Below are 15,951 nucleotides of genomic sequence, written 5' to 3' on the forward strand. Positions count from 1 at the left end.
AGATCCCAGTGACCGTATCTTACCATCATTCAGTATTACATTCCCTGTCATTGGTAGAGTGCTAAACAATATTTTTAAAGTTTGAAAAATAGAACATGCTTTATTAAAACTAGTAATAACACACATTTAGGTAAAAAAAGGAGGGTTTTTTTTCACCATGGTGAACAACAATCACACCCCAGAGGCTGAGGGACAGGAGGCAGCAGGACAGACAGCTGCCCTCAGCAGTGGCTCACAGACTGATAACGAACAGTCAATTCTAAAAGCTTGGCTGGGACCCACGATCCAGAATGGCAAATGCAGGTCAAAGGCAAAGTCATATTCAGTACAACGGATGTTCTTTTTATCTTTTTAATTTTACTCTAAAATGTGAAACACTAAAACCACTAAAACCAGAATTCTTAAAAATACAAGTCATATGACAGCCTCCCGTAAACACACCTCATACACTGAACATTATGCCATAGTAGCCTTCAATCCTATGTTTTCATATATATGTATATGTATATTTAACACACACACACATACACACACACACACACACAGAGGAAGTTACAGCTAAAGTCTCCTCTTCAGATTATCTTCTCTGCTTCCCCACAAAAAACCAAGAGGGGGAAATCAGTACATTATTCTTCTCATTCATGTCTTTTATTTTTTGAATACTTGCATCTGTAAGTATTCAAATATAACTATATATAAAATCAGCATCATTCTGCAACTTTTCTATTCAGCACTATGCTTCCAAGATTTCTCAGTATTGATACGTGTAGATCTACGTATTCATTTGAGTCTTATTTAGTATTTTATTGAGTAAAGTACTGTAATTGATTTATCCAGTTCCCAACCAATTCATCTACATGCCTCCTTGGTCACACATGTAAGGCTGTTTCTTGAGTATCTACAAAGAAATAAAAATAATTGGGATGGGTCTTTCCTTTTATATTTCTCCATCAATTTTCTTTCATAATTAAAAAAAAGTTTTTTCTCTTCATGCCTTATTTAAGAAACCCTTCCCTACACTGATGTTATAAAGAGATTTCCCGCTACATTTCTGTGAAAACCTTAATGGTTTGCTTTCCTCATTTAGATTTTAATCCAGCTAGAATTCGTATTCTTATATGGAATAAAGTAGGAATTTAATTCTTTCCATAAGAAAAATCTATTTCTTTCTTTTGTTCATTTATTTCATGTATTCCTTTTTTCACTTACTGAATAATCCTTCCCACCCCTACTAGTATTAATTCCATCTCTGCCATAAAAGACAGGTCTCTTTCTGAGTTCTCCCTTCCTTTCCCTTGGTGTATTTACCTGTATCTGGGCCAATATGATAAAGTTAATTTTTTATTTTATTTTAATAACTCCCTATTTATTTCCCTTCTTTAAGAACTTTGGTTCATCTGTCTACCAAAAAAAGTTATTTCTTTGCTTCACAATTTTTAGCCTAATGCATCTGTGTTACACATCTTAGAATATTTGGTTCTTTAGTTACATCCCCCAGCAGGTGGTAATAAAAGTATTTTTTTCATATTAAGAGCATTAAAGAGAATACAGATTGGTGACTTACACATTTTGTGTGTGTACCATGCTCAATGAAAAAAAATTCTTTTAAAAAACAGGCTGAGAAGAGATTGAATTTCACACGACTCAGCAACTGATTTCCCAATCTTTAAAAAAATTGAATAGGTAAGAAATCTTTGCTCAGGGAATCATTTCCTTTTTAGATGTGATAAAAATGGAAATCTTGCCATTCTCTTAGAACATCTCGGTATCTTTGTTCTCCTTAAAGATCCTTCCTTTCTTTCAGCCACTATAAAGCCATCAGGGGGACACAGCCAAGAGTAGGTGAGTCAGCTCACCTGAATGGAAAGAAGAAAGACATAGTGGGTTCCAGCCTTCCACCTGCTGCATGTTTTTGGAGAGTCACAAAGCCTCTTTTTGTATCTCAGGTTTTCGTGTGGGGGGGTCATGTTTAAAATGGGAATCCTACCTCCCATTTGAGGATATTGTATCAATAATTTGGAATGGAGCATGAAAATTCTTTGTGCACTACAAAACCTCATTCACTAATTATACACCTGTACTGAGGTATAATTCAGTTGTAAGAGTCAGTTCTACATCCTAAGGACAAGTGCTTTGCCAGATATATATTTTTTAACAATTGTTCCCAGTCCATGGCTTACATTTTCACTTTCATAAAAGTGCTTTTGAGTAGGAAGAGTTTTTACATTTTGATTAAATCCTATGGATCAGGGCTTTTTCTTTAATAGTTGACAATCTGTGGCATACTCTATTCAAGAAACAGCTTTCTAAGCCAAGGGTACCAAGATCTTTTCTCATGGTTCTCACGTTTTCTTCTGGAAGTTTACTAGTTTGAGGACTAACTTTTAAATCTATGATCCATTTTGAGTTCATTTTTGTATATATTATATATATATATATATATATATATATATATATATATATACACACACACATATATATGAATGGAAGTTTATTTTTTGCACAAGACTAATTTTTTCAGCAGCTATTGTTGAAAAGCTTATACTTTCCCCCATTAAACTGGCTTGGAACATAGTCAAAACTAAATTGACCATATATATGTGGGACTATTTCTGGACAATCTACTGTATTCCATTGGCCTAAATGTCTACTTTTACACCAATACTATACTAAGTTGATTACGGAGTTTTATAATAAATCCTGAAATCCAGTAGAGTAAAATCTCTATGTTCTGCTTTTTCAAATTTGTTTTAGCTCTTCTAGGTATTTTGCATGTCCATACATATCTTAGAATCTGCTTTCTACTCTCTGTAAACAGCTTGTTGAGAGTGCATTGCCTGTACAGAACGAACTGGGGGAGAACTGACAGCTTAACAACATTGAGTCTTTGGATCCATGAACACAGTCTATCTCTCCAGTTACTCATTTCATTAATTTCTGTCAACAATGTCTTATAGTTTTCTGTGTAGAAGAATTATACATGTTTATTCAAATATACTCCTAAGTATTTTACATTTTGATGCTATATTAAGTGATTTTTTTTTCAATTTATGGTTGGAAGATTCTAATATATAGGAATACAGTTTATTTTATCTCAACCTTGTAAACTACATCCTCACTAAACCCACTTACTAGTCCTAGCAGCATTTTTTAGGTTCCATAGGATTTTTAATACAATGGACAGTGCACACACAGACAGATAAAGCCAGGCTAACTTCTTATGTTCTAGTCTCTATGTCTTTTGATTTTTCTCCTTACCTTATCCAGATCACAGGTAACATCATTCAGTCCTTCCCAATTAAGTATGATGCTACACTGGTTTCTTTTTTTTTTTTTCATAAACTTATTTATTTATTTTTGGCTGCATTGCTGCACATGTGCTTTCTCTAGCTGCAGTGAGCAGGGGCTACTCTTTGTTGCAGTGCAGGGGCTTCTCATTGCGGTGGCTTCTCTTGTTGCAGAGCATGGGGTCTAGGCACGCGGGCTTCAGTAGTTGTGGCTCGTGGGCTCTAGAGTGCAGGCTCAGTAGTTGTGGCGCACGGGCTTAGTTGCTCCATGGCATGTGGGATCTTCCTGGACTGGGGCTTGAACCCGTGACCCCTGCATTGGCAGGCAGATTCTTAACCACTGCATCACCAGGGAAGTCCCAATGCTATACTTTTTAGTCAATTGCCCTTTATTGGTTTGAGGAAGTTCCTTTCTATTCCCAGATTGCTGAGAGATGCTATCATGAGTAGATGTTGAATTTTGTCAAAAGTCTCCCCTTTACCTACCAAAACGATGGCAGGCACTGCAATTACTGAAGTGATCTGTTAATGTGGTAAATCACATGAATTGATTTTTGAATGTTAAACCAACTTTGCATTCTTGATATAAATTCCATTGTTTTTCTGGATTAAATTTACTAAATTTTTTTAAAGAATTTTTGCATCTATGTTCGAGAGAGATTGATCTGTAGTTTTCTTTCCTTGTAACGTATTTGGCTTTGGTTTCAGAGCAATCCTGGCCTCATGACATAAATTGGGAAGTATGTTCCTTCTTCTATGTTGCAGAACTTGAATAGTACTGGGATTATTTCCTCCTTAAATTTTGGTAGAACTCACCAGAGAAGGCGTTTGGGCCTGGAATTTTCTTTGTAGGAAGATATTTAACAACGTATTCAGATTATTTCATACATATAGGGCAATTCAAGTTATCTATTTCTTCTTGAATGATCTTTGCCAGTTTGCTTTCCAAAGAATTTGTCCATTTCATCTAGATTGTGGAATGTATTGGCATAAAGCTGTTCATAATATTTCCTTATCCTTTTAAAGCCTGTAGGATCTATAGGGACAACTCCTCTCACATTTCTAATACTGGTAATTTTGTCTTCTATCTTTATTTCTGGTTAGAGATTTACCAATTTTATGGATCTTCTCAAAGGACCAGTTTTGGGTTCACTGATTATCTTTATTGTTTTTCTGTTTATAATTTCATTGTTTTTTGCTCCTTTTTATTTCCTTTCTTCTAATTTGTACTCCTTTTTCTAGTTTCTTAAGTTGGAAGCTTATGTTGTTGATTTGAGCCCTTTCCTCTTTTGTACTATATACATTTTTTTTTTTTTTTTTTTTTTTTGCGGTATGCAGGCCTCTCACTGCTGTGGTCTCTCCCATTGCGGAGCACAGGCTCCGGACGCGCAGGCCCAGCGGCCATGGCCCACGGGCCCAGCCGCTCCGCGGCACGTGGGATCCTCCCGGACCGGGGCACGAACCCGCGTCCCCTGCATCGGCAGGCGGACTCCCAACCACTGCGCCACCAGGGAAGCCCCTGTACTATATACATTTGAGGCTACAAATTTCTAAGTGCCATTTTAGGTGCACCCTGCAAACTGTGATCCATCATGTTTTCATTTCATTCAGTTCAACATACTTTCCAATTCCCCTTGTAATTTCTTCTTGGCCTTCAGAGTTATTTAGAAATGGGTTGTTTAGTTTCCAAATATTGATTGATATTCCAAACTTCTTTACATTATTGATTTCAAGTTTAAGTCCGTTATGGCCAGAGAGAGCACTTTGTATGAAAGTAATCTTTTTAAACTTAGCGAGACTTTTAGGATCAAGAATATGGTCCCTACCCTCCTGCACTGTTGGTGGAAATGTAAATTGATACAGCCACTATGGAAAACAGTATGAAGGTTCCTTAAAAAACTAAAAATAGAACTACCATATGACCCAGCAATCTCCTTGAGAAAACCATAATTCAAAAAGAGTCATGTACCACAATGTTCACTGCAGCTCTATTTACAATAGCCAGGACATGGACCCAACCTAAATGTCCATCAACAGGTGAATGGATAAAGAAGATGTGGCACATATATACAATGGAATATTACTCAGCCATAAAAAGGAACGAAAGTGAGTTATTTGTAATGAAGTGGATGGACCTAGAGTCTGTCATGCAGAGTGAAGTAAGTCAGAAAGAGACAAACAAATACCATATGCTAACACATATATATGGAATCTAAAAAAAAAAAAGAAAATGGTTCTGAAGAACCTAGGGGCAGGACAGGAATAAAGACACAGACGTAGAGAATGGACTTGAGGACATGGGGAGGGGGAAGGGGAAGCTGGGACGAAGTGAGAGAGTAGCACTGATATATACACTACCAAATGTAAAATGGATGGCTAGTGGGAAGCTGCTGCATAGCAAAGGGAGATCAACTTGGTGCTTTGTGCCCACGTAGAGGGGTGGGATAGGGTAGGTGGGAGGGGAGAGGGATATATATATATGCATTTGGCTGATTCCCTTTGTTGTACAACAGAAACTAACACAACTTTGTAAAGCAATTATACTCCAAAACAGATATTAAAAAAAAAAAAAAAAACAATGAAAGAATATGGTCCCTCTTGGTAAATGTTCCATGTGTGTTTAAAAGAACACATATTCTGTATTGTTGGCTGCAGAGTTCTATAAATATCAATTAGATCAATTTGTTTGGTAATACTTTGTGAATCTCCTATATCCTTATTGATTTTCTTTCTTATTGTCCCACCTGCTTTTGAGATAGGGTGTTTCAATCTCTGAGTTAGATATGGGTTTTTGCATCATCTGTTTTTCATCTCTCTTATTAGGATTTGGAACTGTTAGGTCTTCTTGATGAACTGATTCCCTTTGCATTAGGAACTCTTTGTCACTGGTGCTTGCTCTCCAGACCTTGTGCCAGGAATTAATCCATTCTGCTCTTTCCCAGAGTTCCTTCCTCGGGCCTGTGGTAGGTTTCTCCCCTGTGTGTGTGAGTTGGTGCTCAGGCGGAAACTCAAGGTACTTTCTACAAACCTCCGGAGCTCCCTCTCTCTCTCTAGTTCTCTCCTCTCTCTTCCTAGGTTTTCTGTCTCAAGAATTTCAGCATCTTTGCCTTTCCAAACTCTAGTTTCTGGGTTTTCAACTCTGTGAAATTGCTGGGCGAGGATGATGTTAGTGGCTGCTGAGAAAAGGAAATCTGAAATACCAAATACTGGGGAAGCTAAGTGAGGCGTTGCTTAGCAACTCTTAATAGGAAATAATTTAAACTCGGGATGTATTTTTTTCCTGAGAACTTGCTGCTCCAGCCTGGAGTCTAGAATTCACTCCCCTTCACGTCAGCAGCTCCCCTGCACTCACACACACAGTCCAAACAGGACAATCACAGGTTATATTATTCACCAGCTCCCGTAAGTATGTTTCTTTGGATATAACAACAGCATCCAAGATTCAAGGCCAAAGTAGCTGGAATTCTATGACAAACAGCGTTTTATAAAATCATTTGGCAAATACAAGGGACATGATGCAGGAAGCCCTAAGATAATCACCATCAAAAATGTCTCCATTTAAACAGTCAGTAACAGATGTTTTGGAAGCCTACAGAACATTTTTCCTCCCTTGTAAAGTTCCAGCTCTTTCAGGAAAACACTACAAACTCCAGACTACTGTCATGATTCCTTCTTCTGACCGCACACTGACTTCCCCAGAGGCCCTGATTGCTGCACACACAGGACCAGCTTCCTTATGTTGGTGGCCACCCCCTAGGACACGAGTGCCTTACTGGAAGAGCCAGTATCCCAGCAAATGGTCCTTTGAGCCTGAGGGGTTTTTCCTACAGGGAAGAAAGGGACTGATTACTGGTGCACACACAGATGCTAAGACAGACCCAGATGAGAAAACCAGCAGAAAGAAGTGTAATTACAGGAAATCTGTTAATAAGGGAGTTATGCTCATTTTAGTATGAAAGCAGTCATTGAATTCCAAACAATAATGCTGACTAATATGGACACACAGACGTTTTTTCCTTGGGCCGAAATGTCCCGTTTCTCTTACTGACTCGTCTGATGAATGAAAATACCTCCAACTGGGAATATTACTAGCAATTCAGAACAGTGATGCGATCAATTTTTTGGCATCTCTGAAGCAACAGCTCCCACCCCATGAAGTTTTTCCAAATAACATGGAACAGATAGAACAATACAGAATTCTCCAGTGCGCCCCCTTCCTCGTCACGTAATAATCTGTCCTTTGCTGAGGCACCACAAGAAACACCCCACAGTCACCAACGACGAGGCGCAGAGGAAGACGGCGTGTGATGATCACACACAGTGCCAGAATGTCATGTTCAAATTCCGGCTCTCTTCCTACTTGTGTGACTTTGGGAAAGTTGCTTAACCTCTCTGGGTTTCAGTTTTCTCATCTTCAAATTGCACGTAATAATAGTAGTGACGTCGCAGGGTTGTACAGATCAGGAAGGCAGGTAGGTAAAGTAATTGAACGGTGCCTGGAGCAGGGAAGAACCAAGACCGCGGAAGTGTCTTCTCTCCTTACCGGAGGAGGGGTCGAGCAGACAGATATGTCATGCGTGCACTCGTTCAATGAGTTCCTCAAGTATTTGCGTTGTGATCCCCATGTACGTGACACTGTGCTGCACACTGGGAACAGAGCAGCAAACAAAAATGATGGCGCAGTGATTGAGGGTCCGCCTGCCGAGGGAGGGGACATGGGTTCGTGCCCCGGTCCGGGAAGATCCCACATGCCGCGGAGCGGCTGGGCCCGTGAGCCATGGCCACTGAGCCTGCGCGTCCGGAGCCTGTGCTCCGCAACGGGAGAGGCCGCAACAGTGAGAGGCCCGCGTACGGCAAAAAAAAAAAAAAAATGCCTCCGAGGCCACCCAGCCTTTAAAATGTATGTTGATGTGGGCATGGGGTGGTGGGAGGACCGCAAAAGCTCAGAGGTGAGAACGGCAGCATCCCTTCCATTGCCAGATAACAGTTTAATGAAGATGCCAATGTTAAGTACCAGGGCTCATGCTCCTCTAAAGAAAAGCACGGGAGGAGAGAAAAGAAGAGGAAACACGGAGATTGTTCCAGAAACAGCAGCAGACTTGTCTCTTCAAGCAAGGTCAGGGCTGGGAAGCCCCAGTGAGGGTGGTGATAAATCCCCAGTTCACTGCACAGCCTGTGTGGTTTTCACAACACTCCGGCTGGGAAGGAACAGTAGAGAGAATACAGCCATGCCACCTCCGTGCTCAACAGCCAGAAACATGTGGGGATCTCAAAATAACTTCACTTGGGGCTGTGTCCAGCTGTGCTGCACTTCCTTAAAATTCACATTTCATCAGTACATTCCTTGCCATTATTAAGAAAAGGGGGGGGGGTTAGAAAACCCCTACACCTTTGTTGTTAAATGAAATAATTTTTATATTACTTTTAACTTTTCTCAGATATGTTCTTCTTCATATTAAATCCAAAATGTCCCCTAAGAAATCAACCTTGGTACACAAAAGCATACAGAGATGGCTTTCTTGGATACTTAGGAACAGGCTGGATTTCTCCTCTCATTCATAGGCTACTAGGTTCTTCCAGGGGTAAATACATTCTTTAACAGCTCTCCAAGTGACTGCACTTGTAAACTGGCTCTGTGCCATTTCAAAACCTATGAGAGGCCTTGCTTTTCTTTCATTCTCACCCATTTTCAGTTAAAAAAAAAGATGTTTGAACACTGACGTCCTATTTTTGTAGGAAAACACACATAGGTACATGGTGAATGTCTGGCATCCTTTCAGGTAATAGGGCACAGAAAGTCTCTTCTTCCTGGAGCAAAATGTTAGCCTTTCACATTGGTAATTTAACAGATCTATACAGTAACTGCAGCCTGGTGTCCCTGCCAAGGCGGAAATGGGGTTGTCAGAAATGGAAGTTTTTATTTAACTCTAGTCAGTGGGCTCTTAATACAAGGGAAGCAGAACTCTGGAATCAAATGCAAATACAACTCACTCTCTGGTCCTCACTTGGCTAACCCAGTGGCTACAGGCTAACATCAGCCATCGTAGGCGACTGCCTTCCTGCCCTGCCACCTTCTCAATGTCTTCTCATCTCAGAGGGAAGGACCTAAGTCAGGGGTTTTCAGCTGAGATGGAATGGATTTGTCTTGATAGAAAGTCATAAATTAAAACATCACCTAAATGTTTAGGCTGCACTAAGTGAACCAAAGACATTACAGAAATGTATCAGGCAAGAAAAGTGTCATCATGTCACTCAGGTAGAAACCCCAAAGAAGCACCTTCATTATTCGGACTGGCAGACTAAACCAACCTCATGTGCAAACATTCGTTTATGATGCTCTGCTTGTTTACAAGGCAATGGGATCAATCACCAGGTTATTTTCTCTTTCTGTTCTGTTGATTTCAGCAGGCTATTCACACACAAGAATGTTTCTAATTCCCAGACACTGGTTTGAAAATGGGTCAAAAACCTCCACAGCATACATTTAATCCCAAAGTGGATTTGTGGTTTAAGTGAAGGTCGACATCAAGAGCAGCTGTCAGATATCTAAGAGGGGGAAGTAAATATCAGAATCACAGAGGCCCTGAGATGGGACTGGCTTCCTGCAACAGGACAGCATCCTCTTAGGCAACACTGTCTTCCCGTGAAATAACATCTGTCATAAGGTGAACGGTGTCCCCCCCCCCCAAAGATGTGTTCAAATCCTAACTCCCAGTACCTGTGATGTGACCTTATTTAAAACTAGGGCCTTTGCAAACATGGTCAAGTTAAGAAGAAATCATTGGGATTCCCTAAGTCCAGTCTGATGGGTGCCCTTATAAGAAGCGAAGAGACACAGGGAGAAAAGTGCCACGTGATGACGGACGTTGCAGAGGTGTGTCTACAATCCACGGAACACAAGGTTACCGGCAGCCACATGAGGCTGGAAGACGCAGGGAAGGATCCTGTCCTGGAGCCTTCAGGGGGAGCGTGGCCCTGCCCACGTCTTGATTTCAGATGTCGGGCTCCAGAGCTGGGAGACACTATTTGTCAACCTCCATTAAGCCTCTTTCAACAGGACTTACCTATCAGGAAGGCCCTGCGTTCCAGAGGCCCTCAGACAGAAAGCACTGTCATGTCGTGTGGTGGCCCGGGCACTTGCAGAAGAGGGGACCATGGGCCCCAGACACAGTGCCGCTGGTGTCTTAAAAAAATAAAAATTATCCCTTTCCTTTACCTAACAGAACAGACACCTTGAATCCTCCTCTGCTGAGTTAAAAATCGTTCAAGTATTTTCAAACATTCAGAAAAAGAAGATAAGGTGCATCAGCAGCCCCTCTACCATTGATCGATGGGGAGCTCATCACAGCACATGGCGGGCATTTCAGCAAATCAGCCGGAGCCAGAAGCAGGCAGAGAATTTCCCTGCAAAATGCAGACGCTGCCACTGTAACAGCTGGAGCCCCAGACTCTGCAATTTATCACCCGGCTTCCCTCTGAATGTTTGGAACCATCAACAAAATATCATTTGTAAATACTTTTTGTCCAGGAGGCCGCTGTGTGGAGCAAATGTCAGCTGGGTTGGGATGCTGGCAGCACACGGTAGGAGGGGACTCCAAGCTGGGGGTGTCTTGAGCTGAATTAAGATGAGAGGCCTCCACACGCAGTCAGGGCTGTGAGGGCAAAGGCACTGAAGTTTCGTCTTCCGTGTTTTCCTTATTTCCCCAGTGACCCCTTCCTCACCACACTGGTGACCAATCTCAAAGCTGCCACCCCTTCCCCTGAGGGTACCTTCTCCAGGATACACGCTGTGAAATCACTCATCTTTGCCTGATCAAAACGGAACCGTCACTCTTAAGTCGTGCCCTGGCAACTCTACAGCTCCACTTACTGAGGCTTTGAGAACTGGGTCTGAATTGAAAAGACAACATTGAGGGGCAGCATCTTAAAATACAGAGTTTCTCAGACTCAGCACTCCAGACATCTGAGGATGGATAATTCTTGGTGATGCTGCTGACCTGTGCATTGTAGGGTGTCCGTAGCATGTTGAGCAGCATCTATGGCTTCTACTCACTAGATGACCCCCAACCAGGCTGTGACAATCAAAGACATTTCCAGACAGGGAAGAACGTCCCCTGGGGGTGAAATCGCTCCCTCTTGAGAACCATGGTATCACGGATCAGAGTGGCCTCTGGAATCAGACCCCCGAGTTCAAATCTCCTGTCCTGCTCACCTGCAGCCCGGCCGGGAGCAAGGTACCCGTGGTGTGGAAGCCTGGACCCTTGGGGAGCCTGGGTATGACGGCGCCCACCCCACGGAGCTATGCAAGGATTGGATGGGTTTGTGTAAGGGAAGCACCCAGAACAGGGGTGGCACCGTCCAGACGACGCCCGCACCGGCTGTTTCTATTCTGGGTTCTGCACTGGAGCTGTTGATGGCCGAGATCTACACTCGACCCACCTGTGCAGGGAAGAACCAGCCTCACCCAGAGACAGCTCTGCCTTTGCCCTGGACTCCTGGGAGGGGAGCTCCAGGCCCCAGGAATGCCCCACCTGATAGGACTCTGTTTGCCTGGGGGCTTTGGCCAGCAGACTGTCCAAATGCGATTCACGAAGGATGCTCAGGGCCACGCAGTGTCAGCTCTGTCTACAGAGAGGCTGAGACCGACAGTCAGCCACGCAGGCAGCACGTGAGGTGTCCCAGTCAAAACCCCGGACACACAAGGCTCTGCTGACCCTCGCAGGCAGGCAGTATTCCCCATGCACAGCGCTACATGTTGTAGCCAGGAGGGCAGGGCTGTCGTGTGACTCCCCATGGAGGGAACAATGGAGGCTTTAGAACTGGCAGTTCTCCTGAATACTTCCCGTGGCTGATGCTAATCTGCATTCTTTCTTTGTAAGAGACCATAACCAGGAGTATTACAGCTTTCAGTGAGTTCTGAGAGTCCTTCTAGCAAGTGATTAAGCCTCAGGTGGCCTTGGGACCCCTGAACTTGCCCTTGGCATCAGCGGTGAGGGGCCCTGTGTGGACTGTCCCTGTCAGTGCAGCAGGTGGTCTCCTGCATCCCCTCATAGTAATACTGTTTACGGAAATACCTTCTAGTGGGAACCATTCCTTGAGCTCACTTCCTCAAGCGCACTGAGCCTAGTCTAACACTTCTGGAAGGTCAGCGTTCAGTGAGGGGCCTGCATCTGTGTTGCTGATACCAAAAGACTCCAGAGAGTAAACCTGGGGTCAATCTGGCAGAATAACTACATTTCAAGTCCCCTGCTGAAGGGGCAGGGGTAGCCGGGGGTTCTGGGCAGGATTTCAAGTTCCAGTGGAGGCACAGGGCCCAAAGCACCCCTCTTCTGGCAAGAGGTGTGAGCAGCCCTCCAGCATGAGGCGTGCACCCTGGCCAAGCCCCCGGCTTAGAAACAGTGGCCAGAAATAGCCGCAACCGCTGAGCCTGGCTGTGGCCTTTTCTGGGCACCAGGCACACACAGCTGTGCTCCTACAAGCCTGCCCAGGCCACCTGCCACATCAACAGGGCTGAGGCTCCACGCAGGAGCTCTCTCTGCCCAGGGCCTCAGCGGCATGAGGGTTAAGGTGGGATCACGGATCGGGGGGTGAAGACCCCCAGCTCAACTTAAAGTCGTAAACAACAACGTCAAAGCTGATGCCAAGAAACTGAGCCAACCAACTCAACACCTGGGGAATCAATCTGGAAAAAATGGAAGTAAAATGACTGTGAGATAGGTATGTTTAAGATGCTTAGAGAGATCTCATACAAGCAGGCAGATAGCAGCAATAAAACCAAAGTGTATGTTATAAAACCAACAGATAAGTGAAAACGGAATAAGTGGATACACACACACACAAATCCAACAACAACAAATCAGAAAGTGAAAAACTACAGTCATCCACTAAGGAAAGCACTGCACAAGCAGCTCTGGGTGCTCCTACTGGCAGAGAATGCTCAGAGGTGCGAAGACACAACAACCGATGATGGTCAAATCCACCCTCGGACCCCGGAAGGAGTTTATATTCTTGCAGGGGAGACAGTTGATTAACAAAGAGAGGGGTATGTCACGTGCTCTGAGGTGCTGTAGATCATCATCAGTGCTACAGAAAAACAAGATAGATGGGGGGTGGCCCGGTGGGGTATCAGCTGGACATCTGGGGAGGCTGCTCTGGGAAGGGGCCCGATGAGGTTAATGAAAGTAACAGTAGAGCTTTCACTGAACATGACAAACTGATTCCGTAATTCACATGGAAAAGTAAGCTCAGAGAATTCTGAACAAAAGGAAACTGCCGTTCCAGATAGTAAGGCTTCTTCTAAAACTGTTTTGTTAAAACAAGGTGGCACTGGTGCTAGGAGAAGCCACTGGGTCCACGCCACAGAAAGCAAATGACGCTCTTAACCGGTTTTCTGTTTCTGTCCACGTGCACTGGTGTGAAGGCGGAGGGACCTCGGGCCACACGTGCCATCGATGGCAGCTGGGTGAGGGCGTGTGAAGGACAAAGCGGGGAGCAGAGGATGGGAAGGAGCTGGCCGGAGCGTGGAGGCAGGGGTGGGGGGGAGCTCAGCCCTGCAAGAGGCTTGAACGGGGGCATGAGGAGACGGCCAGGGGAGCTTCCCTGAGCACTGGGGCCTCTTCGGGGAGCTGCAGGAGAGGAAAGGCACTGTTTCCACCTGTGCTCACCATCACAGCATCCTTTAGAGCCAGAGGGACTAACCTGAGTTCACTTCGTCCGGCCTCTTTGCAGAAGAAACCGAGGCCCAAAGAGGAGGATGGTTTGGCTGAGGTCACGGGACAGAATTCTCTGGAAACCTCATCCTTGGGCTCACCCAGTGCTCTCTCAGCTCAGGCACGTCAACCCTTTTGTGCGTTCCCATCTTGAACCTCTCTTCTCCGTTGGCCTCCACAGCAATTCACCCTCCCTGGGCCTCATGTCCTAATGACCTCTCCTCTATCCATCTGTGGTTCCTGTTCCTCTCCTACCCCAGGCTCTTGAGTCGCCACCAACTCAGGGACAGCCCTTGGTGCTCAGTTTCATCTCTCCCTGGAGGGTGACAGAACCCCTTGGCTCCCATCACAAACTTGAAGCTAGTAACTAGCACACCCCCATCTGCGGCCCACATCTGCACCCTGGACGACCCAGCACTTGACCAAGCAGTCAGCAGGCTACAGCCTTGTGGCAGCAGTACACAGGGAAAAGCCCATTAGACTACATTCTCCTAAAGATCTAACATCCTCCAGACATAGTCATTTTCTAAGTCAAGAGCCTCCCCAGTTTCAACATGAAGAACTATGGGTCTCCCTATTGCTATGACGTTATCACGTTGATACAAAGTCAGTATCACAGCCATCTGTCTGTAAGAAGGGAGATCCAGTCACTGAGAAAGAGTTCAAGGGCAATGACCAGTCTTTGAAGACTTAGAGGCACAAAGTGAGGCTCCAGTCCCAGAGGGATTCCAGAATAATGGGAAACTCAGGGGTTAGAGGAGAATGGAGTTACCAAGACCAAGTGGTGAGAGGTGTAAACACAGACTTAGCCATCAGAAGAAACACATGACCAGGTGAGCCCAGGCAGCACCCCAATGGCCAGCAGGTCTGAGGAGTTCAAACGGGTACTGACTGACTTCATTATGGGGACATGCCCGAGACAGCTGTTTCAGAAGACTTCCTTCTCAGCTATTGGTCTCCTGTTTACAGTTTAGGGCCAAGTTGACAGAACTTGGTATGTTACAGATCAAAGCACAGAAAAACAAACACAAAGGGCATTTCAACACCTTACCTGGTCCCAGGGAGAGACGGTGCCTCCAAAACACATGAACAAGTAGCCCATGGCCACGAGACAAATCCATATCACCAAAGAGAAAAGGCGGAGCAGCTTCTTAAACACTGACTCGATGCACACGAGGATGAAGATAGCAAAGAAAATCGCCAGGGCAGTTGGAACTGTTATTAAAAATGCCACGTGGTCTTCAACTTCCTAAGGAGAGAAAAAAAATATTGCAAAGGTACAATTTAGAAAACCCGTGGTACCCATGACTGGTTATCAAAATGTTATCAATGTTAATCAGTGTCGAAATATATCAGGTTTTAAAAGTGACTTCAGAAGTAAAACAGTTTGAACTTTTGAAAATTTAAGTTTCTTATTAAATAACCATGCTTTTTCTATATAAATAACCCAGTATTGGATATTTAAATAATGCAAAACAGCCATGCCATCAAATTCAAATTTTCCCTGGTAAATGGAGAAATGGATTTCATTCAAAAGTGAATGCAAGAACACAGAAGGTACAGATAAAATAAGACAACCAACTTCACTGTCTGCACCAGAGGATCAGAAATACCCCAACTGTAGGAAATTAAGGCCTCCAAATGGATTTGAAATGTTTTATTTAAATAAAACCTAAAAACCATCTCGGGCTCTCAAGGGAGAAGTTTTTCTTTTATGTTAATTATGCAATTAATGTTTTAACAGGAACATAGGTTAATAGAAAAGGGTCTAGAAGATGAGAGAGCGGGAAATACTTAGAAGAAGGTGTCAGTTTGCTAGTTTCCTTCACCACCTCTCTTGGGCTCCAGTAGCAAAAAGAAAATGGACATTTATTATTGGCCTCTTACTAATGCATTTTTTAAAAATCCACATTTGCACACTAATTCTTATTTTCTATTTATCCCTTTCTAGTCAC

At 43.7% G+C, this 15,951-nt stretch overlaps 1 protein-coding gene across 1 annotated transcript in view; it reads right to left on the reverse strand.

Annotated features, from left to right (window-relative positions):
* Positions 1–15,951, reverse strand: part of ADCY2 (adenylate cyclase 2) — a 455,891-nt gene that overhangs the window by 421,031 nt on the left and 18,909 nt on the right. Inside the window, exon 2 of the mRNA XM_032629124.1 lies at positions 15,048–15,245. Within this exon, the coding sequence (XP_032485015.1) occupies positions 15,048–15,245 (198 nt within the window). The remainder of the gene's footprint in view (positions 1–15,047; positions 15,246–15,951) is intronic.

Source organism: Phocoena sinus, chromosome 3 (assembly GCF_008692025.1).
Source record: "Phocoena sinus isolate mPhoSin1 chromosome 3, mPhoSin1.pri, whole genome shotgun sequence".
NCBI classification, from domain to species: Eukaryota; Metazoa; Chordata; class Mammalia; order Artiodactyla; family Phocoenidae; genus Phocoena; species Phocoena sinus.